We start from the raw sequence: 23,578 nt of genomic DNA on the forward strand, positions 1-23,578 counted from the left end.
CTTGGGCAAGTTGCCCCCCCCGCCCCCTTGCCTCCCTCCCTGTCCTACCATACCCAGCTTTCTTGGTGGAGGTTACAGACCCTAATAACACAGTGTGGGGTCTTGGGCGGCTCCTACCTGCAGGTCCGCACCCTGGCCCGGACCGACGAGGCCCGCGGCCTGCTGTGGTTGCTGGAGGAGGAGTCGCTGCAGCCCGGAGGCAACGAGGACACTTTGCTGGAGCGGCTGTTCACCTACTATGGCCCACAGGACGGAGACAAGAAAGGTGAGGCGCAAGGAGGGCTGGCCTTAGCTGTGATCCCTGCATCGCAGGGGATTGGACTAGATGACCCTTGGAGTCCCTTCCAATTCTACAGTGTTATGATTCTATGAAAAATAATTTAAAACAAGGGCTGTAAAGGGAGGAAATTCTGCTGACTGTCTCAGGAAATGCCTTCTTCCATATGAGCACCCCCCGCTCCCCTTCAAAAGTAGGAAGATTCAGGACAGGTAAAACAAAGTCCTTCTTCATGCATTGCATAGTTGAACTATGGAACCTGCTCCTACTAGGAGACATCAGTGGCCACCAACCTGGATGGCATTAGAAGAGGATGGGACAAGTTCATGGAGGAGGAGGAGGCTCTCAGTGGCTGCTAGCCAGGATGGCTCTGCTCTGCCTCCACAGTTAGAGGCAGTGATCCTTCTGAATCCCAGTTGCTGGAAACCACAGGAGGGGAGAGGGGTCTTGTGCTCAGTCCTGCTTGTGGGTTTCCTATTGGGACAACTGATTGGCCCCTGTGAGAAGAGGGGGATGGACTAGATGGGCCCTTGGCCTGACCCAGCAGGCTCTTCTTAGGTACTGTTTTCTTTTGGAGCCCCTCCAGATGCCCCTTTTATCGTGCATTCATGGTTATTTGTGCTCCTGGTGGCATCAAAGCAGTACTATGCCATCCCGTTTATAATTCTCTTTGCTCCTGTGAATCATAGAATTGGAAAGCTTTGGGATGGACGCACTGCTTTGTTTCAGCCCTGTAACTTCCTGCTGAAATACGGCAACTTTTAATTCACAAATGTGCTGGTTTATTTTTCATTGTCAGCTTTTGATGCTCCATAGTTGTGCAAATGCCTCTCTAGGCAGCAATTACGCCGTCACATTGGGGAAGCATCACAGAACAACTAACAAAAGAGGAATGATGTGCAGACAGCCCAGTATAAATCCACCACCACTGCCCTGTTGTTGCCACATTGCCATGCAGTTTGTTTTAAAACTGGTTTTCATGCCATGTTGTAAATTGTTGTCACTTCACCCTGGGACCTTAGGGTGAAGGGTGGGTAATAAATCAAATTAATAATAATGCAGAGGGCACCCACAAAAAAACAACCACCCCCACCTAGTCTGAAGCAGGCGCCCTTAAGCCTACATTTAGTGTGGGGCGTTGGGTAGAGCCCTCTCTGAGTCCTGGACCTACAGCAGTGTCTGATTTTGGGCATACCCAAGCAGGCCAGATGTGAGTGAGGAGCAGTCTGCTTGACAGTTTGTGCCTTGCCTTCTCTCTTTGCAGGGCACAACCCGCTGCTCCGAAGCAGTAGGCCACGGCACTTCTTTCTGGGGCACAGCTATGGCACCAACTGGGTGGAATATGACACCACGGGCTGGCTGAACTATGTCAGGCAGAATCCTGCATCCCAGAACACTTTGACTCTCCTGCAGGAGTCTCAGAAGTAAGTTGCAAGCACATTATCCTCTCTCCTTTGCTCTCTCTGTGTCAGCCCTCCTCTCCCTTCCTCCTTCCCTCCTCTCACCCTTAATATATATATATAATAGTTTTTATTAAAGATTTTCTTGGTTTACAAAAGTATGTGCATTGTCTCATTTTTCAGCTTGTAAAGTCTTTTCTACAGATCAGTTACATTTGTTATGAGACAGTAGTGCTTTCTCTCTCCTCCCCAAATCAGATATGAAAGGGTTGCAGTTATGGCAAAGCCAAATCTCTGTTTTGTTTAACACACCTGTCCACTGGGGAAGCAGGATGCTGTATGTCTGTGCCTCTTAGGAACATAGGAAAGTGCGCTTGATCCATCTAGTTCAGTATTGTCCTGACCGGTTAGAGTTGGGGTTGGGGGTTAGGTTTAGGCAGCAGCTCTCCTGAATTTCAGGTAGGGCTCTCTGCCAGCTCTACCTGGAGATGCCTTGGATTGAACTTGGGACCTTACGCTTACAGTGCAGGGGCTCTGCTGCTCAACTCTGGCCTTATCCTAAAAATAAAGCAAGGTGTTGTCATGCTGATGAATACAGTGGTTTCTCCAGTTGCGGACGGGATCTGTTCCGAGATCCTGAGGTTTCCGCAACCGGAGGGACCGCTTCTGTGCATGCACGTGCGGCGAAACTCAGAAAAATGCTTCCGGGTTTGCTGCATTTGCATCCTGAAGGATATGCAACCGGAGGTGTGCATTTCCAGAGGTACCACTGTATAGGAAGCTGCCCTTTGCTGAATCATTTACTTTGGTCTATTTGGCTCAGTATTGTCCACATGGACTGACAGTGGCTGGGTTTCAGGTAGGGAGTCTGTCCCAGTCTAAGAAGAAGTGCTTGTTTCATTCATCATCGCATGTCTGAGTATGTGTTTAACCCCATGCTGGTATCTTCATGAAGATGCTGGCCCCAAGCTACTCTTGCCCCTCTCTATCCCCAGAAAAGGTCTTATTTCCCTTTCCTTTCCTCACCTAACCTGAAGCGGGGGTGTCCCTGATTATCTAGTGCTCCCTCTGCTGGTTGGAAGGACAATCGGCGCAGCCTGGAGTCCCCTTCCCCAAAGCAGCTTCATCCCAACAGCCTTGAAGGGAGTTGGGCCGCTAGCTGCCGCTGCTGTTGTGTCCACTCCTCCATCTGGCCGTGGTGTTGATTCCCTCTTCTGCCCTCTTCCTCAGGAAAATAATCAGCAGCCTCTTCGCAGGCCGAGCTGGGACAGGAATGGTGCTGTCTGGGTCCATCGCTGGCCTGGAAGGAGGCTCTCAGCTGGCTTTGCGCAGGGCCACAAGCATGCGGAAGACCTTCACCACGGGCGTGGCAGCCGTGAAGAAGAAGTCGGTCTGCATCCAGATCAAGCTGCAAGTGGTGAGTCCCCGTAGCTGGTCCTGTGGCTGAGCAGGTGCCGTTCTGTGTGTGCCCAGAAGGAAGCACTGCGAGGTTTTTAGTGTGACCCAGGACCGAGCTGGCCTTGAAAATGCTGCAAGAACGAAGACGAGCCTTTTCAGGAGAGGCTGGCGGGGATCACTTCTTCCCTGCAGGGCCTGCTTGCCTCAGTATCTGACCCCCTGTTTGTTTTGAGGCAGCCCAGTCCCACGGAAGCATCTGTTCCTAGGAGGGGGCTCAGCAGCTGCATTGGCAGAGGAGATGTCCCTTTCCTAGCGTGGGATCAAAAGGGCCTTCCCTCTGCCTTTGCAAGCACTTGTGCTTGTCGTTTATTTACTTACTTAGATCATTGGTATCCTGCTCTTCAGCCAAAATGGCTCTCAGAGCAGCTTACATGCAGCCAGGTAAAACAAGACGGTCCCTGCCCCTGCAGGCTTACAGTCTAAAAAGCATGATACGCAAGGGGAAAGAGGGAGGGATGAAGGAAATGAAAATGAAAACTCAAGCATCAATTTCTAAGCTATAGTTCCTATAATGACCAACAGGCACAGTACAGGGGCCGGAGGCGCCTGATGGAGCTGGGCTTTTGGCAAGAGCTGATGGAACGAACCTTCTGCTTCTTATCTCTCCCTCTGAGGAAGTTTGCTGGAATGGGTGCTTCTGGGCGACAGTAGAGGGAGAGGAGGACTGATGGAGCTGGCCTGTCACAGCAGAGCTGATGCAGTTGCCCCCTTACTGGTTGGCTGAGTTTGGCATGATTGCCACCTGACCTGCCACAGCAGATCAGGCTACTCAGAGCACACACAAGCACACTCACGGCCCTCTGCAGATCCCTTTAGCTGGACCCTGGGGTCTGCAGAGAGGGCTGATCCATCCCATCCCAGATGCCCTCAACTAATTCTCCCCCCCTTCCCTTCAGGACGCGCTGATCGACACCCTCAAGAAGTCCAAGCTCCACTTTGTGCATTGTTTCCTGCCCAAGGCGGACAGCTGGAGTGGGGACTCCAGAGGGCTGTGCACGCGGAGAGTGAGCACCAGCGAGCTGGACCTCCACGGGGAGCACTGCGAGGCCGGCCTCATGCAGCTGGACATACCCCTCCTGAGGGCCCAGATCCGGGGCTCCCGGCTCCTCGATGCCCTTCGGATGTACCGCCAAGGTTGGTACCCTGCCCCCTCCGGAGCAGTTGTGTTGTGATCACCTGCAGGCATGTGCTGTGGGAGCAGGAGGCGTCGCTCTGCCCCCCGCCTGTAATGAAGCCCCTGGGTTGTATCCAATGGAGTGCTAAGTGAACATCGCATCAGGGCAAGGAAGAGCAGGGTATGAATAGCTCCTGGCCAGGATGGCCATCCACTGCCTCCATAGTCAGAGGCAGCCATGCTTCTGAACACCAGTCCCTGGAAACAGCCGACAGGGAGAGGGCTCTTGTGCTTGAATCCTGCTTGAGTATTTCTCTGATTGGGGCATCTGGCTGGCCACTGTGAGAACAGGATGCTGGGCTAGGTGGGGCAGTCGCCTGATGCAGTAGGCTCTGATTATGTTCTACTTGTGCCACAGGATTTCCCCCCTTCTCCTCTCTGCCGTGTCCCCCCTCAATCTCTTCTAGAGGTTTTCCCTACTCTCTGGAGCTGTTTGGGGAGGGCGCAGGGCATACAGGGGAGAAGGGGAGCCCCTTTGCACAAGTGGAAATTCTTGTGAGTTTCACCCCCTGGATACCCTGAAGTCTCATCCTGTTGGGGCTGCAGGGCAGTTCATTCATCTGTGCCTTGCACTGGGGGAGATTTGAAGACGCAGCAGGCCACATGCTCATGTGTTTGGATTAGGAAGGCAGAAGGAGAATACCTGGGGCTCACCTGAAAGTTCTCCACTTCCAGCATTCAGTTGGACTTGTCTCCTGAGAAGCACTTGGAAATCTGTGGGTCGTCTCCTTTTTCCATCTGATTCAACGCCCGCTGTTGCAGTTTCTTCCTCTTATTAGTCAGGGACCATGTAGTAAACTGGATGATGCTCCATAGCCAATCAGGTTTGACTGCGTGAGGGCACAGGTGAGGGCAATGCAAATAAATGTGTGATTTGCAAGGAGTACAGGGAAGCAGAACTGTTCTTTGGCACCTGGAAAAGAAATGCTTTTTCAAACCTGCAGCCCTGACAAACACGGCTTTCCTTGCCTCTGAACTGTGGCTAGTAGTCTATTCTTCCTGCCTCCCTGCTCCTCAAACCTCTAGTGGCAGCTTCCATCCATGTCCCCCTCCCCCCCTGCTCCTTGGGAAGACCCCAGAACAAGCGCCCTCCTGTACTCAGCCTTCCGAAAGATGTGTGGGGGAATTGGTGTTTATTATTTCAAAACCAGGTTGTTAGTGCTCTGAAGCAAGATCAATGTTTGTGCGCAGCGCCCAAGATCAATGGCCTGGTGGGAGAGGGGAGGGGGCTCTGCTGCTCTGGTCGATGATGCTGATGATTAATTAAGACCTGAAGAATCAACATCGCTATCTCTGCCCATAAATTTAATTGCAATCCGTATACAGTCAATAAGCTGAATCCATTCTAGTTCCCGCTGCCTGCTGGTGGGGGTGCAGGTGGGCACGTGCCGCGTCCCAAGCCGGGAGGAGGGGGAAAGCAGTGTGGTTGGACCCCTTTTCAACAAGGAGGGACTCGCTGTGCAGGGGAGGAGGGATGGGGAGCTATGGGGCAGCCCTCCGCTTTCATTGCAGGCTTTCCTCAGAGGGCTTGGTCCAAACGCAATGGTACTGTAGGGCTTAACCATCATTCTTTCAGCCCTACAGACCCTCTTGGGTGCTGAGATCTGTGGAAGGGTATTTCCTTCATGCTCCGAGGCTTGGAGGGGGGTGGCCCAGGGGGAAAGGGCCTTTTCTGTGGTGGCTCCTCAGCTGTGGGGCTTCCTCCCCACAGAAGTGCCCTGACACCATTGCGCAGCTTCTGGAAATTGCTGAAGAGATTTACCCTGATTTACCTCTTTACCCTGACTTTTGGCACTTGAGGTGTATGCTTTTAGGACCCATCTTATCTTTATAATTGTAAATTGTTTGTAATTGGTTTTTAATACTGTGCTTTAATGCTGTATCTTGCCATGGGGCCTTATGGCGAAGGACAGGCCATTAACATGATAATCATCATCATCATAGCAATAACAGCAACAACCCTGGGCCCTTCCTGGTGTCTTTCAGAATGGTGCATTCAGGTTGATTTACGTTCATGATGGTATCGGGGCAATTATCCACTATCCCGCTTTCAGTAGTGTTTGTGCCTGCAGGCTTTTGGGGGCATCCATACTGCTTCATACACTCACCCTGAACCTTCCTGCTGGAATCCTGTGACATTTAATGCCCAAAGTGCACCGGCTTATTTTCTGTTGCACAATAGTTGTGTGAGCGTCCCTCCAGATGCCAATAGCACTGGAGAAACGTTGCAGAGCTACTAATAAAGCAGAATGCGGAATGCACACCTACCACTATTGACACTTTCATTGCGTCAGTGATGCGTTGCAGAATCTCCCTGCAGAGCCTCTACCAGTCTGGAGCGTAGCTCCTGTCTGTCTGCTGCAATGAGAGATTAGGCCATAGCTCATCCCCCACTCCATGAGATGAAGGGAGTTTTTTGGGGGGTGGGGGGGGTAGGAATCTTTGCACATAGCTTTGACTCTGGTAAACAATATACAGTCCGTTCTTAAACTGAAACTGTTCTTAAACCGAGGCGTGCATTCCCTAATAAAGGCCTCCCGCCGCTGGTGCCCTTCCACCATTTGGTTTCCATTCTTAGACCGAGGTAAAGTTCGCAAACCGGGACACTACTTCCGGTTTTGCGGACTTCATAAATCCAATACAGTGGTACAGTGGTACCCCGCAAGACGAATGCCTCGCAAGATGGAAAACCCGCAAGACGAAAGGGTTTTCTGTTTTGGAGGCGCTTCGCAAGACGAATTTCCCTATGGGCTTGCATCGCAAGACGAAAGCCCATAGGGAAATGCTGGCGGTCGGGAGCAAAGACTTTCGCCCACAGCCGGCCTTCAGAAGAGGACCTCTTCTGAAGGCCGGCGGGGGGGCAAAAGTCTTTGCTCCCCCCGCCTGCCTTCCCCCCCGCCTGCCCCGGGCGATCTTAAAATGCTGGCGGGCGGGAGCGAAGCGTTCGCTGCCGAACCCCAGCATTTTAAAATCTCCCCCTGTCCCGGGGAGATTTTAAAATGCTGGGGGTCGGGAGCGAAGCGCTGCCGACCCCCAGCATTTAAAAATCTCCCTGTGTCCCGGGAAGGTTTTAAAATGCTGGGGGTCGGGAGCGAAGCGCTGCCGACCCCCAGCATTTAAAAATCTCCCCGTGTCCCGGGAAGGTTTTAAAATGCTGGGGGTCGGCAGCGCTTCGCTCCCGACCCCCAGCATTTTAAAACACTGTTCCGAAGGGGGGGCGGGGACACCTGCCCCAGCCGCCCCACTTCGGAAAGCTGTCCCGAAGTGGGGAGGGGGGGCGGGGACACCCGCCCCAGCCGCCCCCTCTTCGGAAAGCTGTTCCGAAGTGGGGAGGGGGGGCGGGGACACCCGCCCCAGCCGCCCCACTTCGGAAAGCTGTTCCGAAGTGGGGCGGGGACACCCGCCCCAGCCGCCCCACTTCGGAAAGCTGTTCCGAAGTGGGGCGGGGGGGCGGGGACACCCGCCCCAGCCGCCCCACTTCGGAAAGCTGTTCCGAAGTGGGGATGGGGGGCGGGGACACCCGCCCCAGCCGCCCCACTTCGGAAAGCTGTTCCGAAGTGGGGAGGGGGGGCGGGGACACCTGCCCCAGCCGCCCCACTTCGGAAAGCTGTTCCAAAGTGGGGCGGGGGGGCGGGGGGGCGGGGACACCTGCCCCAGCCGCCCCACTTCGGAAAGCTGTTCCGAAGTGGGGCGGGGGGCGGGAACACCTTCTGAAGGCGGGCAGGGGGCGAAAGTCTTTGTCCCCCCTGCCTGCCTTCCCAGGGGCTTTTAAATCGCCCCGGACAGCGGAGAAGTCCTCCGCTGTCCGGGGCGATTTTAAAATGCCGCCCGCCAGCATTTTAAGATCGCCCCGGACAGCGGAGAAGTCCTCCGCTGTCCCAGGGTTTTTTAAAATGCTGGGGGTGGGAAGAAAAGCCCTTGTCCCCCCCCCCCCCAGCCTTCAGAAGAGGTCCGGGGACAGACTGTCCCTGGACCTGGTCTGAAGGCGGTTTCCCTAGGAACGCATTAATTGATTTTCAATGCATTCCTATGGGAAACCGTGCATCGCAAGACGAAAAAACCGCAAGACGAAGAGACTTGCGGAACGAATTAATTTCGTCTTGCGAGGCCCCACTGTACCTCGGGTTACATACGCTTCAGGTTACAGACTCTGCTAACCCAGAAATATTACCTTGGGTTAACAACTTTGCTACAGGATGAGAACAGAAATCGCGCAGCAGCATTAGCTAAAGTGGTGCTTCAGGTTAAGAACAGTTTCAGGTTTAGAACGGACCTCTGGAACAAATTAAGTTCTTAACCCGAGGTACCACTGTAGTTCGTAAACAGGGCTGTTCTTAAACTGAGGTACCACTGTAGTTTTAAAACTTACTGCATCTGCAGCGGCACAACCGGGCACCTTCCTCTGCCCCAGCTGCAACAGAACATTTCTCTCCTGTATGGGCCTCTACAGCCACAGCAGATGCTGTAACCTTCCGACAGTTTGACTCCACTCCTCCATTGCCTCCCAAGGCAGACAAATGCCAACCAACTGTGTGCTGGCAGAGACTAGGAAGAGATGGCAAAGGGCATCTGATCCAGCCTCCCGTATTCTCAGAGACAGGACCACCAAAAAAGCCAAAGGGAAGTAGCAGTGGGGGCTGATCCATTTGGGCAACTGAGGCATTCAACCCTAGGCTACCCTCAGCCAGCCCCCAGCCCCATCTGCCTTACAACCAACCCAGAAGATGGAACTGCTTGTCAGCTTCTTCCTCCAAAGTCTCTGCATTGCCCTTTGTGGAAGTCAGCAGGGAGGATGGGGACAAAACTAGCATGAGTTCTCCCTGCCTCTTGCCCCACCTGCCCCAATGGGCACCAGCTGCCCCGGTCCGTAGCTTGGGGGGGGCAGCAAATTCTTTGCACCCAGAAGCCTCCCTGGCTTTATAAAAGGATCAGGCTACAAGTGACAGAGAAGGCCCCTCTCCCTGCGCTCCCCTGGAGAGCCACTGCTGGTCAGAGTAGGCAACACAGAGCTTAGATGAACACATCTGGCCTAGTGCAAGGCAGCTTCCCATTGCTCTTCCCTCCCCACTTCTGGGGAACCCTCTGTTTTTCTTGCGCACTCAAGCTTTTATCTCCCCTGGAGATCCGAGCCCTAATCCAGTGTTTAGACTCTTAACTGCGAGATGAGAAGTTTGCTGAGGTGTCACTTGCGAACGTCGTTCTGTTTCTAAACAAGCTCTGCACCCCTGGACGGTTGCCTCCTGCAAGGCTCAGTTCTGGGGGTGTTGCATGTCATCAAACGCCGCCGCACCTTGCGGGCTGAAGCTTCTCCCCCCATTCCAGAGAGCTGCTGCACAACCAAAGATGGCAATTGACACGCTGAGCGCCGTCTTATAGTGAGGCCTTTGGGGAGGGGTGGGTCGTTCTCCTGCTCTGTGTCTCAAATGACTCCCTGGCTGATCTCAGCATGCCAGCCAAGTTTTTCCCTGCCAGGGGGAGCCTCCTCTCCCTCCTCATGGCCATATTTGGAATTTGAGTGTGGGGCGGACCAATCCTCTGTCAGTCTACTGGTTTTGGGTTGAATGGGAGCTGCAGGGAAGTTAGCAAGCAAAGGCCTGGTCACCTAGCTCCTTCCTTCGTGTCGGTGTGTGTTTGTGTTTTACCCTCGGCACTTGGTGCTGCCAGGGGCATATACGTTCCTTTTTAAATATGGAGACGTGCATTCTGGTTTGCGCTGTAGGCTGCCGAGTGTTTACTAAAGCCACAGAATCATGGAATTGTAGAGATGGGAGGGGAACTCCAAGGGTCATCTACTCCAGCCCCCTGCAATGCAGAAGAGTTTGCGTGATGCCTGTTTTCTCCTCTGTGCATCTCTCTCTCTCTCTCTCTCTGTGTGTGTGTGTGTGTGTGCTCTCTCTCTCTCTCTCTGTATACTAGAATGATAGAATTGTCAAGTTGGAAAGGACCTCACCTAGTATAACCCTCCTGCAATGCAGAAACCGCAACGCGAAAATCCCGGACAGGTGGCCATCTGCCCTCTCTTCAAAAATCTCCAATGAATCATAGAATTGTAGAGCTGGGAGGGGGAACTCCAGGGGTCATCTAGTCCAACCCCATGCAGTGCAGGAGGAATAGTTTAAAATTCCTGAACAGATGACCACCTCCAGTGAACGAGAGCCCACCACTTTCCAAGGGAGCCCTTTCCGCTGTCGGGTGGCTCTTGCCATCAGGAAATTCCTCCTGCATTTCAGTTGGAATCTCCTTTAAGAACGTGAGACCCTTCTGGATCAGGCCCACCGAGTGGCGCTTCCTCCTCCTTCTCTCACAGCGGCCAGCCAGAGGCCTGTGGTCAACCCTCGCATGAGCCCTCTGCCCTCCCGCAATCTCCAGCGACTGGCACTTGGAAGCATCGTTGCCTCTAGCTGTGGAGGCAGCGCATCGTCATCATGGCTAGAAGCCATTGATAATTTGACTCCCGTCGGTTCGGGTCGTACCCTCTGGAGCAGCAGAAAACAAGCTTGCTGCATCTTCCATGTGACAGCCCTTCAGATATTTGAAAAAGCCTTTTTTCCAAAAGCCGCAGGAGAATGTTTTCGGCAGAAAATCCCTGTGGCTTTGTTTTCTTGCGTTGTGCTGAAGTTGTAGTTCCTTTTGTGCATCTTCATGAAAGATGGGGAGGCTTGTTGTTTCCCGTTGATATGGTTATTAGCAGGGCAACAACATTTAACCATTTTTTTTAAGTGTTGGCTTTTCCGTATTTCTAATTTTGTGATGTTTTAACACATTTTTTTAAAAAAAGAAGCTGGTGGTATGTATCAAAGTCTTTGAAGAAGCCACAAGAGAATCTTTTGGCAGAGAATTCCTGTTGCTTCTTTTCATGTTTGTGCTTGAAAAACAAAACTTATAATTGGGCAGTAGATGGCATGCAAATATCTCCAAAGGGAGCCCAGAGAGAAAATTGAGAACAAAATAGTAAGATAATACAGACAGCAGTTAAAACCAGCAGAATAAAAACTTCATAAAACAATTGGCCATAAAACCTGGATAAATAAAGATGTATTGATGTGTTCTAAGACGATGCCGGCTGTGACACACAAACACATCACAAACAGAATATTATTCTGTGCTTCAGAGAAGTTGCTGTTTTTGAAACCTGTATGTACTTTTAAAACTTGTATGATTAACCTACAGCCGACAGCCATGAATTCGTATAGTGGGGCCTCTATGTACAGAAGCAGTTTACCTTAGTCTACTAGCTATTAGATGCAAACAGCATGCTGTCATCTTCGTCCTCTGTTTGTGAGCATCTGTCTTCTTCCTACTGCTAGAAGCCACTCCTCTGTGAATTTCTCTAATCTTCTCATCCATGTTGGTTGCCGTCACTGCCTCCTGTGGGAGGGAGTTCCATAGGTTAACAATGCACTATGGGGAGACGTTTATTTTGTATAGTCCCGGATCTTCATACATTCCTCTCCACTGGAGGACCCTGAGTTCTAGTATCATTTCCCCCGCCCCGTGCTCTTCTCCCCATTCCAGACCTGCTCCATTAATGCCCCTCTCTGCTTCTGTGCCGCTCCCCACAGGCTACCCCGACCACATGGTCTTTGCGGAGTTCCGGCGGCGCTTTGACGTCCTGGCCCCTCACCTGACCAAGAAGCACGGGCGCAATTACATCGTCACAGATGAGAGGCGGGTATGTAGGCTATTGAAGCTGAGAAGGGGGGGTGGCTGCATGTGCAATGGACAGTCAGGAAACGGGCCCAGAACTCTTTGGGTACTAACAGGGTCCTGTGCGGCCTGTCTAGGCGTGGGGAGCAGCGCAGCTACATCGGAAGCTGCCTTCCAGCAAACACTTGAAACACCAATATACATTCTAAATAGATTCCCAGGAGTACATCATTTTATGAAGTTCCCTTTAAGACCATAACCCAATGTAAATTTAAACCTCTTAGTCCACATATGTTCCCACTGCTCTGTCTGTATATCATAACCAAAAAAATTTGCCCGTTTAATCGGTTGTTGTTTTTTAACAAAAGCAACATACAATTTTTACGAAATTATTATTTTTAATGAAATTTGTATACCGCCCTTCATCCGTAGATCTCAGGGCAGTTCACAAAATAAAAATAGAATATAAAAACACAAAATACATAATGGAAACAAGAACCAAACCAAAACAGAAAACTGTCTTCTATAAAACCAGACTGTTAGGCTATCCAGACCAGTGTTGTCCACACTGGCAGAGGGCTCCACTGGGTTTCGGTTAGCAGCCTCTGCCAGCCACACCTGGAGCTGCCCTTGAGCTGCATGGAAAGCTGGCACTCTGCAGCTGGTCTCCAGTTATTGGCTGCACTTCCCAGCATGCCCTCTGCTAATGTGGTTGCTGGTGCTTGATGCGCCTTTCTCTCCCCCCCTTTCCTAGGCTGTGGAGGAGCTCCTGGAGTCGCTGGAACTGGAGAAGAGCAGCTTCCACATGGGCCTGAGCCGGGTAAGACCAACCTTCAGGGAGGGGCCTCTCTCCTCACTCGGGGGGGAGGGGGGCTGGGGAAGGGTCTGTAGCCAGGCTGTGAACGGTGGACTGTGTCCCCTCCAGGTGGGAGGGTTGGGAAGGGGTGTCTGGAGAAATCCGATTGTGTGGGCAAAGGCACACTTCTTTGCAAGGCCCTAGAATCAGTTGATGCTCAGAGCCTGCAGAGAAGTGTAGGGCAGGTGAACTTGGCTTGTCTGGAACAAGCCTTAAAGGCTGAGTCGAAAGGACTGGGTGCTGGAGCATGACTTTGTCGGCCTACCCCATGCCCTGGTAACTTCCAGGCTAGACTACTGCAACATACTCTATGTGGGGCTGCCCTTGAAGATGACTCGTAAGCTTCAGCTTGTCCAAACTGCAGCAAGCATTTGGCAGTGCCTTTGCCCTCAGAAGCTTGGGTGGTGGTGGCCCAGGCGGAGAGGGCCTTCTCTGTGGCAGCCCCTAAGCTGTGGAGCGCCCTCCTCACAGAGTTGCATCTGGCACCTTCCTTATACAGCTTTTGGCAAATCCTGAATACGCCCCTCTTTCCCCTGGCATTTGACACATGAGGTGCATGTTTTTAGGACTCGCCTTGTTTGTATGGTTGCAAGTTGCTGTAAATTGTTTTCAATGTTGTTTTTCATGCTGTAAAAAAACCCCAGGACCTTACAGTGAAGGGCGGGTAATAAATAAATAAATGACTGGGCCTAGAAACGTTTATCTTTTTTGCAAACAGAAATGCAGATGGTTGGGAGCTTCATTCTCTGGCTTCCCCCCTTCTAGAATATGCACAGACTGGCATGACTTGCCCTTAGGACTGAGCTGTGTGTGTGTGTGTGTGTGTGGCTGGGTACCTCACTGGACAGGAGCCACCAGTGTCACAGGGCAGAGGACGCAGCTGCTGCTGCAGCACCAGTTTCTGGCCTGCTTTTGGTTCATCGGAGAGGGGCCTCTCTTCCTCCTGGAACTCGGTCAGAGCCGTGCCACTGCCGGCTGCCTCACCGCTGGCTAATGCGAGGGGACAGACTTGCCCGGCGTGGGAGGGGAGGAGGAAGCGAAGGTTTGTCACAACAATTCAGCACGCTCCGGGAGCCTGTGGATTCAAAGTGAGCGGAGGGCAGGCTTGGCTGAGCTGGGCACGTACTTCCCTGCCTTCCTTCCCCACCCCCTTTCGAAAGCTCCAAAGTGAAATTAGCCTCTGGTGCTGCTCAGAGCAGAAGCTGGGCAGCAACTCGCTGGGCAGTTAGCTCCCAGATCCCCCTCCGCAGAACTTGCAGGGTCCGTGGCCACACTCTGCCTCCATGGTCAGACACAGTGATGCCTCTGAATACTCAATACTGGTCACTGGGAGCCACAGGAGGGGAGAAGTGATCTCCTCTGCCCTCCTGTTGTTGTTTTGTTTTTTAAATTATTTGTTGAATTCTTTCAATATACACTCATACCTCATGTTATGTCCGCTTCATGTTACGTTCTTTCAGGTTATGTCCTGCGGCGACCCGGAAGTACTCCGCGGAAAGGGTTACTTCCGGGTTTCGCCACTGCGCATGCACAGACGCGCAAAATGATGCCGCAGCATGCGCAGAAGTGGCAAATTGCAACCCACACGTGTGCAGGCGCACCACTGCGGGTTGCGCTCTTTTCATGTTGCGAACAGGCCTCCAGAACGGATCCCGTTCACAACCAGAGGTACCACTGTATAACAACAACATATCGCTATATAATTAAATACCCTGCCCTAACCCAGAGCATGGTGTTTAGGCAATGCATACACAATAACAACCCAGTAATGTAAGTTCTTTGCCCATGGAGAGTGCTGTTGTGCTTAGATCCTGCTTCTGAGTTTCTCATTAAGGGTGTCTGGTTGGCCACTGTGAGAACAGGATCATGGACCAGATGGGTCCATTGGCCAACAGCCCACCTAGCTCAGCATTGTCTGCCCAGACTGGCAGCAGTGGCTTTCTGGCATTCCAGGCAGTGATCTCTTGCAGCCCGACCTGGAGATGCCACTGGGACTTGAACCTGGGACCTTCTGCGGGCCAAGCAGGTAGCTCTACTACTGCTGCAGCTCTTCCCCTAAAAAGATTCTAGGCCTCATGGTTTTGAACAGAGTGCTTTGAATTAACCTTCCCCCTTTCTCCCTCCATCTTCTCCCCCACCCCCCTTGAAAAGGTGTTTTTCCGGGCAGGGACACTGCCCAAGCTGGAGGAGCAGCGGGATAAGCAGATGAGCAGAAACATCACGCTTTTCCAGGCGGCCTGTCGGGGCTTCCTTGCACGCCAGCACTTCAAGAAGAGAAAGGTATTCTGGGGGTGGGGGCAGGGGGAGTCCTTTGAAGTCCAGGAGGGGGGGGAGGAAGGGGAATTAGTGTCAGCCTGTCTCCATGTCTCTGTCTGTCTCTCTCTCTTACACACACACACACACACACACACACACACTCCCCCCCATCCTGCTCTTGCCACCCCTCTTGCGTTTACGTCTCCTGCTGGCGGCCTCCTTGCTTGGCCTAAAATGGGCAGCTGTGCCTCCCACAGGCACTGGGCAGAGGCCCAGGATTGCAAGCTCTGCACAGAGCACAGCTGGGAACTCCCCAAGTTTAGGGAAGATGGATCTTTAATCCTCTAGCAGGTACGGAGTCTCTCTCTCTCTCTCTTTTTCTTTCCCTCTCTCTGTATGGGTGCACACGTGCCTTTTTATATCTGTGTGTGTATGTTTGTGGGGGGAGAGGTCTCTCATGACATTAGGGGGCGGCTGTGAGGGTCCCCTCCATCCCTAGGAGAAGATGAGGAGGGCAAGTTCACCTTCTTCCAGGCATGGGAAGGGAGTCCTGGGCGTGGGGAAGGAATCCTGCAGGGGCTCTAGAACAGAGGGGCAAGTTTGTCTCTCTCCGTCGGGTTGGGATGGTGTGGAGCGTAGGAACATCAGAAACTTCCTTATGCTGAATCACACGCATGTGTTCATCCAGTTCAGGATTGCCTCCACTGACTGGCAGCAGTGGCTGTCTGGACTTTCATGCAGGAAGGAGGTTCCTAGCCTCGCCCCATTCCCAGAATATGCTGCCAGGAATTGCACCCGGGGCCTTCTGCATGCAGAGCAGATAGCTCTACCCCTTGGCTGCAGCCCTTCCCCTTAAAAAGAAAGAAAGATTCCAGTCCTCATGGTTCTGAATAAAGAGCTGATTTAAATGCGAAGTTGCCATAATCTTGCAGCCAGCTTCATCTAGCTCAGTGTTGCCTACACTGACTGGCAGCAGCTCGCCAGAGTTTCAGGCAGAGAGTCTTTCCCCCCAGGGTTGAACCAGGGTCCTTCTGCTCGCAAAGCAAGCAGCTCCACGACCGAGCTTCCCTGTTTTGCTTGGGGGTGGGCGGGGGAGCTCTTTGCAGCGGCAGGGCGGGCAGAGGCCGTTAGCGTGCAGATTAAAGAGCTGTGTCAGCTCCTCCGCTTATTACCGAGTGCATAAACGAGACGGCCAAGCGGGCCCAATGTTTTCGGCAAGATTAGGCTTTATGGCCGGGGTTGGGGGGGTGGCTGCTTTGCCAGCGGGAAACAGTAATAAAGGAGATGGAATGATGACTAATTTTAAGATGGGAAAGCGTAACTCCCTTTCTTGCCTGCAGATTCTCCTCTCTCCCCGATGTGTAGTCTCGCAGAAGAGTTCAGGAACACCCCCACATGCACCCTCGCCTTAGGCTTTCCATTTGTTTTGTATTTTATTGCATTTTGTATCCCACCTCTTTCTCCAAGGAGCTCCAGGTGGCATATGCAGTTCTCCCTACTCCTCCTTTAAACCCCACACCAACCCTGCGAGGTAGGCGAGGTTGAGAGAGGCAGGAAGTGGCCCAAGGTCACACCCAGTGGCCAAGTGGGGAATTTAACTCTGGTCTCCCAGGTCCTAGTCTGATGCTCTAACCATTGCACCACACTGACCCACAGGCCAAGGCCCCCCATTGGGGAAGTGTGTGTGTGTGTGGGGGGGTTTCTTGACCCGGTGTCCTCCTCTTTCTCCTCCTCTTCTTTCCCCCCCACCCCAAATGACGCAGATCCAAGACCTGGCCATCCGCTGTGTGCAGAAGAACATCAAGAAGAACAAAGGGGTGAAGAACTGGCCCTGGTGGAAACTCTTCACCACCGTCAGGCCTCTCATCGAAGTTCAGCTCACAGAGGACCAGATCAGGGGCAAAGATGTGCGTACCGTCTCTGGGCTGGATGGGGAAAGCTGGGATGGGGGCAGCCTTATGCTGAGTCAGGTCATTGGTCCACCTGGCTTAGTGTTGCCTACACTGACTGGCAGAAGCTCTCCAAGCTTTCAGGGCGGGCTGTTAATTGTTATTACATTTATTTTCCCCCTTGCCTCCGAGGGGTTTATCATCTGGCATTGTGTCTACATGCAAGACTTGCTTTTGCTGACATCAGGGGTGGACAAGCGTTTTTAGCCTGCCCTCGGGCCATTTTTTAGCAGGTGGGTGGGGCCACCCGCCTGTTGGTCACTTGGCATCGCATGATGCCCGCTGATTCAAATTTCAAGCCTGGGAGCGAGCCCAGGCTTATCTCTCATCTTGGCGCTGTCCAGCACTGAGATCACTGATAAGCTTCTCCTCCTGCCGCTGCCTTTTACCATCAAAGGAAACAGAGGTTAATCTCCAATCTTATCCCTGTGTTGTTTAGCTCCAAGTGTTGTGTCTAATGCTAGTCCTGCTCGGAGTAGACCTGAAGGTAATAGACACAGCTAAAGCTCATTATTTGCAGTGGGTCTACTCTGAGTAGAGCTCAGTTGGCGACAACGCCGAGATTGGAGAGAAGAAACCCCCTTACCTCTAATCTTGGTACGTAGCACTACGGTCAGGGAGAATGGTTCTCTGCACCTGACATCCTGTGACATCAAGTGACTGACAGGTGGGTGTGCCCGGAATGACTTCTTGGGCCAAATTCAGAGGCTTGGAGGTTCCCCAACCCTGACCTGTTTAGTAGCAATTACCTTGCCTGCCAAAAGTGGGCAGAGCACCAAAAGCATCTGAGGTCTTCCCTACTTGCCAGGTATTTAACTGGAGGATCATTGCAGCAGGGACTTCTTTTTCCAACTCCACATTAGAGCAGCTAAAACAGGGGTCAGCAATTTTTTTCAGCAGGGGGCTGGCTGCTGTCCCTCAGACCTTGTGGGGGGCCAGACTAGATTTTTTTGGGGGAAATGAACAAATTCCTATGCCCCACAAATAACCCAGAGATGCATTTTAAATAAAAGGGCATATTCTACTCCTGTAAAAACATGCTGATTCCTGGACTGTCCACGGGCTGGATTTAGAAGGCGATTGGGCCACATCTGGCTCCCAGGCCTTAGTTTGCCTACCCATGAGCTGAAACATCACCAAATAGTGTGCAAGCTTCTGACTCTTCCTCCAGAACTCTTAATCCCAGGCTAGTTAGTAAACAAATCAAAGGAGCCGGGTGAGGAAGGAAGTTGTCTGGTGGTGAAGCCATCATCTTGCGTCTTGTAAGAGCCTTGAGGGAGGAGGCAGCAGACACTCCGATGAGGCTTAGATGGTGGAGGGCAGGTTTCAGGTTGCCCCGAGGCCTTTTGGGAGGGAGAAACGCACAGCGGCTCATTTCCCTGTCTGGAGATGAAATAAACAAGTGGCCTGTTGCTCAGGTCTGTCTCTATCCTTGGATGAAACACACAGGCTTCCCAGGGTCTTAGGGAAAGGTCTTTTCCCCACCTGCTCCCTGATCCTCTTTAATTGAGGTCCTTCTTCTGCATGCCGTTCTGTGTCTGAATCGGAAGCATTTTAAACAACAACAACAACAACAACAACAACAACAACAACAACAACAACAACAACAACAATTTATTTATTTGTACCCCACCCATCTGGCTGGGTTTCCCCAGCCACTCTGGGCAGCTTCCAACAAAGATTTAAAATACACTAAAATGTCACACATTAAAAACTTCCCTAAAAAGGGCTGCCTTCAGATGTCTTCTGAATGTCAGGTAGTTGTTTTTCTCTCTGACATCTGGTGGGAGGGAGTTCCACAGGGCGGGTGCCACCACCGAGAAGGCCCTCTGCCTGGTTCCCTGTAGCTTTGCTTCTCGCAGTGAGGGAACCGCCAGAAGGCCCTCGGAGCTGGACCTCAGCGTCTGGGCAGAACGATGGGGGTGGAGACGCTCCTTCAGGTATACTGGGCTGAGGTATCCTTTAATCATTCCGTCACTTGTGTGTTTGCCTCCCTGGACTTAGTTGGGAGGGCAGGTGGGATATAAATTCAAACAATACTTCTGAAGATGGTCATAATAACAGTCCTGGATCCAAGCAGGTCTTTCTCTCTTGACTAACGCTGTGGCTCCAAATCCCAAGGCAGGGACTCTTGGGACTTGGTCGCTGCTGCTGCTGCTGCTGCTGCTGCTGCTTGACAGCCTTTGGCCTGACCTTGCCTTTGCCTTCTGAACAGGAGGAAATCCAGCAGCTGAAGAGCCGGCTGGAGAAGGTGGAGAAGGAGAGGAACGAACTGCGACTCAGCAGCGACCGCCTGGAGAGCAAGGTGAGGTGGTTCCTGGGACCCTCCAGCTCTCGCCTCTTAAGTGAGCCTTCCGTTCCAGCCCCGGAAGCGAGTGCTAGGAGCTGCATGGAAGCAGGGTGTAGGGCACGAGGATCCAGGCTCCTTAGAGCCAAGTCAGGAGCTGCAGGCAGCAACCCAGGACTTAGTGCAGCAGGATCCAGCCTTTGCAGACACACCTTTAACCCAGAGAGGCGGCCGGAGAGCCGTTTCTTTGTTGGTTTGTTTATACCATGTATTTGTAGGGTGGTGGTGATGGGGGTACTGCTGCTGCTGCTGTCGTGAACTACTTTAGATCAGGTCACGCCCCAGCAGGGATGGGGGGGGGGGAGAGGGGAAGAAATTCAAAAAATTTTGCATTTCAAAGTGAACCTACCCTAATCCAAATTTTCCAATGTTGGTCTCCAGCCAAGGAATGTGCATTAGAAATAATAATAATAATAATAATAATAATAATAATAATAATAATAATAATTATTATTATTATTATTATTTATACCCCACCCATCTGGCTGGGTTTCCTCATCCACTCTGGGAGGCTTCCAACAAAGTATTAAAATACAGTGGTCTGTTAAACATGAAAAGCTTCCCTAAACAGGGCTGCCTTCAGATGTCTTCTAAAAGTCTGGTAGTTCTTCTTCTCTTTGACATCAGGTGGGAGGGCGTTCCACAGGGCAGGTGCATAAAGGCATAAACTAGTGTAAAGTGTCCATAAAAAGGGCACATATTAGTGAAAGTAGTGTGCAAAATCCCAACCCTGCCACTTACTTCCCCCACCTCTAGATCTCGGAGCTGAGCTCAGAACTGACCGACGAGAGGAACACGGGAGAATCTGCTTCCCAGCTCCTGGACGCTGAGACAGCAGAGCGGCTGCGAGCAGAGAAGGACATGAAGGACCTGCAGGTCAGCCAAGTGGGGCAGAACCCAGGACGCTTTGCGGGGGGTGGGGCAGGGCTAAGCAAGTGCTCCTCAGCCCCAACCCAACCTGGCCACCCCAAAGAAAGACTCCATGGTTGTCATTCAGCTTCCTGTGCCAGATCAGTTGGGTTCCTGCGTGGCACTAAAGCCGCATTCACACCATGCATTTAAGTCAATATCAGGCTTAGCTTCCCCTCAAAGAATTTGGGGAATTGTAGTTTGTTTGCTGAGAGTTGTTAGGAGAACCCCTGTTCCCTTTCCCAGAACTACATTTCCCAGAGTTCCCCGTGAAGAAGGATTGGTTGTTAAGCCATCCTGGGAATTGTAGCTCTGAGAAGGGAGTGGAGGGTGTTCTAATAACTCTCTCTTTTTTCTCTCTTTTATAATAATATTTATTAGTTTTCCAACAAACTGAACACAACACTACAAAAAACCAAAAAAGAAAAAACATACAAGAATACAATACAATACAAAAACAACAACAACAACTGCAAAACACTAACATACAACTAACAAAACAAAACAAAAACCATTTAAAATAACTCACAGCAGCCTCAATAAACTACAGCTCCCAGAATTCTTTGGGTGAAGCCATGACCGTTTAAAGTGGTATGATAGGGCTAATTCTCTGAGCACATGTTTCCCTGCCCTTTGACAGAAGTTTCCAAAGATTGTTTCCGGAGATGATAATAACGTACTTGGATAAGAACTTGCTGAGTTAATTATTGGAATAGGGATGCAAGAAGGGGAGGTGGGGGAAGTCTGGGAAAGTGGTTAAGAAATTAAGGTTTTAAAATTATATCTGTTATGTGTGTGTTGTGTCTGTATGTTTTTGTGTTTGTCTAAATTTTTTTTGAAAACCCTAATAAAAATTATATATATATATATATAAAAGATAATAACGTACTTTCCCAAAGGGATAATTTAATAATAAAAGAGCCATCATAAGCAGCATAGAAATGGCTTTACAATAAACAAAATAAAACACAGAGGACTTTGCTTGCCCCCCCCCCAAAAGAGATCAGCCCTGGGGGGCCAGGTCAGCCTTTTTCGGAATGCTGCTTCTAGGTTTGGTTCTGCTTGACATTTCTCCTCCCTCTGGAAAGCAGTGGTGCTCCTGAGCGCACGGGAGATTTGAGCGTGTGACCCCTGCATAGGGGAGGTCCCTGAGGTTGCATTGGGTGAACGCAGACATAGCAATAATAAATAGGAAACAAATCCCCACAAGAAAGCAGCCTTGGGCTTCTGCCTGCTTGCTGAAGCTGCCAGCCTCCAGCTGCTACAAACTCCCACCTTGTGTCCCCAAAGTATCTGAAGCCCACTTTGCAGTAACGCAGAGCAGGGCTGTCAGTGCGGCTGCCTCCCTTCTGGGGAACAGGATCCATGTCGAGACACGACAGGCGCCCACAATCTGAACTCTCCAGAAACCATTGCAGGCATTTTTGCTCCGACAAGCTTTCTCAGCTGGGAGTCTCTCTGCCTTAAGGTGTTCACTTTGTTCCCCTTTAAAAACTATTTTTAGCTATTTTTTATTATAAGCATTTGTGAATTGCCTTAGCATGGATGTAAAAGGCAGTTGAATAATGCAATAATAATGTTCGGGGCCCGTCTGATCTCAGCCCTGCCTTTGGCCACCTGGCCTCCTCCTGCACAGTAGCATCTCAGCAGGGTCTGCCCCACTGGTGAAGTGGGGTCAGGGGAGCGGCCTTGCCAGCCCCTTGGGTGTTCTGGAGTGACTTGCCTCTTCCGCCTTCCAGGCCAAGTACGATGCTCTTAAGAAGCAGATGGACTCCATGGAGATGGAGGTGATGGAGGCCCGTCTTATCCGTGCCGCTGAGCTCAATGGCGAGATGGACGACGATGACTCAGGTGGGCCACCCTAAAAAAACATTCACAGTCCCTGCTCCTTGTCTTGGCTGTGTCCAGCTCCCCCATTCTCTGTCCATTCTCCAGTCCTTCCTTCCTTCCTTCCTTCCTTCCTTCCTTCCTTCCTTCCTTCCTTCCTTCCTTCCTTCCTTCCTTCTTTCCTTTTGAATCTATATACGGCCCTATACCCGCAGGTCTCAGGGCGGTTCACAGAATAAAATCAGAATATAAAACCACAGAATACATAATCCTATTTGGCAGTAGACTGAATTATGCAAAGCAGACAGATTTCAGATAGCTCAAGCTTTGGTCTCTATGTTTAAAGTTAAGTTACTAGTCCTCATGGTTTGGAGAGGCTGGTCTGGAAATGTAAGTGTTTAGATTCGACAGATTAATAGAGGGCAAGGCTGTCAGTGGTGACTTGCCATGATGGCTCTGTTCTGTCACCTCCATCAGAGGCATAATGCCTCTGAATGCCAGTTGCTGTGAATCGCAGGGGGACAGAGTGATCTTGCGCTCGGCCCCTGCTGGTGAGCTTCCCCTTGGGGCGTCTGGTTGGCCACTGTGAGAACTAGACTAGAGGATCCATTGGCCTGATCCAGCCAGACTCGTCTTATGTCCTTACATTTTCATTTCTGAACCCAACCCATCTACCACCAAGTTCTTGCTCCACAAAGTGACACCTGTGGTCACCTGTGTCTGCGGCCTCAGGGATAAGGACGAGTTTTTTTCTCTCAGCTCATCCTTGGCCGCCTAACCTCTGTTCCATCTGCCTCCTTCTCCTTGCAGGTGGCGAGTGGCGCCTGAAGTACGAGCGCGCCGTCCGCGAGATCGATTTCACCAAGAAGCGCCTGCAGCAGGAGTTTGAGGACAAGCTGGAGGTGGAGCAGCAGGGCAAGAGGCAGCTGGAGCGACGGGTCAGTTTTCTCTCTCTTTCACGGTCACCTGGCCTCTCCTCCTCCCCCCTCTCCCTTCAGCACACCTTGATGCGCTGGGCACCGGGCAGCCCTTTCCTCTGTGCTGCCAAAGCACATCCCTCTCTCTCAATTTCCCAGGATGCCTTGCTCTTCCCACCCTTTTCTGCCACAACTCGTGACTAATTGGCTGGAGTTGCGTGCTCTTGCGAGGTGCTTTGTCCAGTTCTCCGTATCTTTTAAGTTTTTAAAAGCACTCTCCACTGTTTTGCTTTGCCGCCTCTGCTTTTATGGGCATGTTGTGTTGGCTGCTGGCACAGTGTAGCAACTTAGTTGCCGTTGCACAATGAGTCCCACAACCTTCCCTTCTTTCCTCCTAAAATGGGGGTGTGTGTGATTTCTGGCCAGACTTGGGCACCACGTAGGGAAGAAGGAAACAGGCTGACCATTGCAGTGGCCTATGTCATGTGACCCATGATGCTGTCTTAATTCTCCTGGGAACAGTTTGCTCTGTAAACGCACTGGGAGATCCACTTGCTGTCT

The 23,578-nt window shown here is 51.6% G+C and overlaps 1 protein-coding gene across 29 annotated transcripts in view; it reads left to right on the forward strand.

The window, feature by feature from the left end:
• The window catches only part of MYO18A (myosin XVIIIA), a 151,625-nt gene that overhangs the window by 88,165 nt on the left and 39,882 nt on the right, over positions 1 to 23,578 (forward strand). For all 29 annotated transcript variants that reach the window (XM_083479692.1, XM_083479705.1, XM_083479695.1 and 26 more), the window contains 12 exons: positions 124 to 265; positions 1,542 to 1,701; positions 2,908 to 3,094; positions 4,032 to 4,269; positions 11,872 to 11,981; positions 12,711 to 12,776; positions 14,964 to 15,092; positions 16,832 to 16,975; positions 19,233 to 19,322; positions 20,121 to 20,240; positions 22,013 to 22,124; positions 22,911 to 23,038. In XM_083479692.1, the coding sequence (XP_083335818.1) occupies positions 124 to 265; positions 1,542 to 1,701; positions 2,908 to 3,094; positions 4,032 to 4,269; positions 11,872 to 11,981; positions 12,711 to 12,776; positions 14,964 to 15,092; positions 16,832 to 16,975; positions 19,233 to 19,322; positions 20,121 to 20,240; positions 22,013 to 22,124; positions 22,911 to 23,038 (1,626 nt within the window). The remainder of the gene's footprint in view (positions 1 to 123; positions 266 to 1,541; positions 1,702 to 2,907; positions 3,095 to 4,031; positions 4,270 to 11,871; positions 11,982 to 12,710; positions 12,777 to 14,963; positions 15,093 to 16,831; positions 16,976 to 19,232; positions 19,323 to 20,120; positions 20,241 to 22,012; positions 22,125 to 22,910; positions 23,039 to 23,578) is intronic.

Source organism: Podarcis liolepis (assembly GCF_965112155.1).
Source record: "Podarcis liolepis genome assembly, chromosome: 16".
NCBI lineage: Eukaryota > Metazoa > Chordata > Lepidosauria > Squamata > Lacertidae > Podarcis > Podarcis liolepis.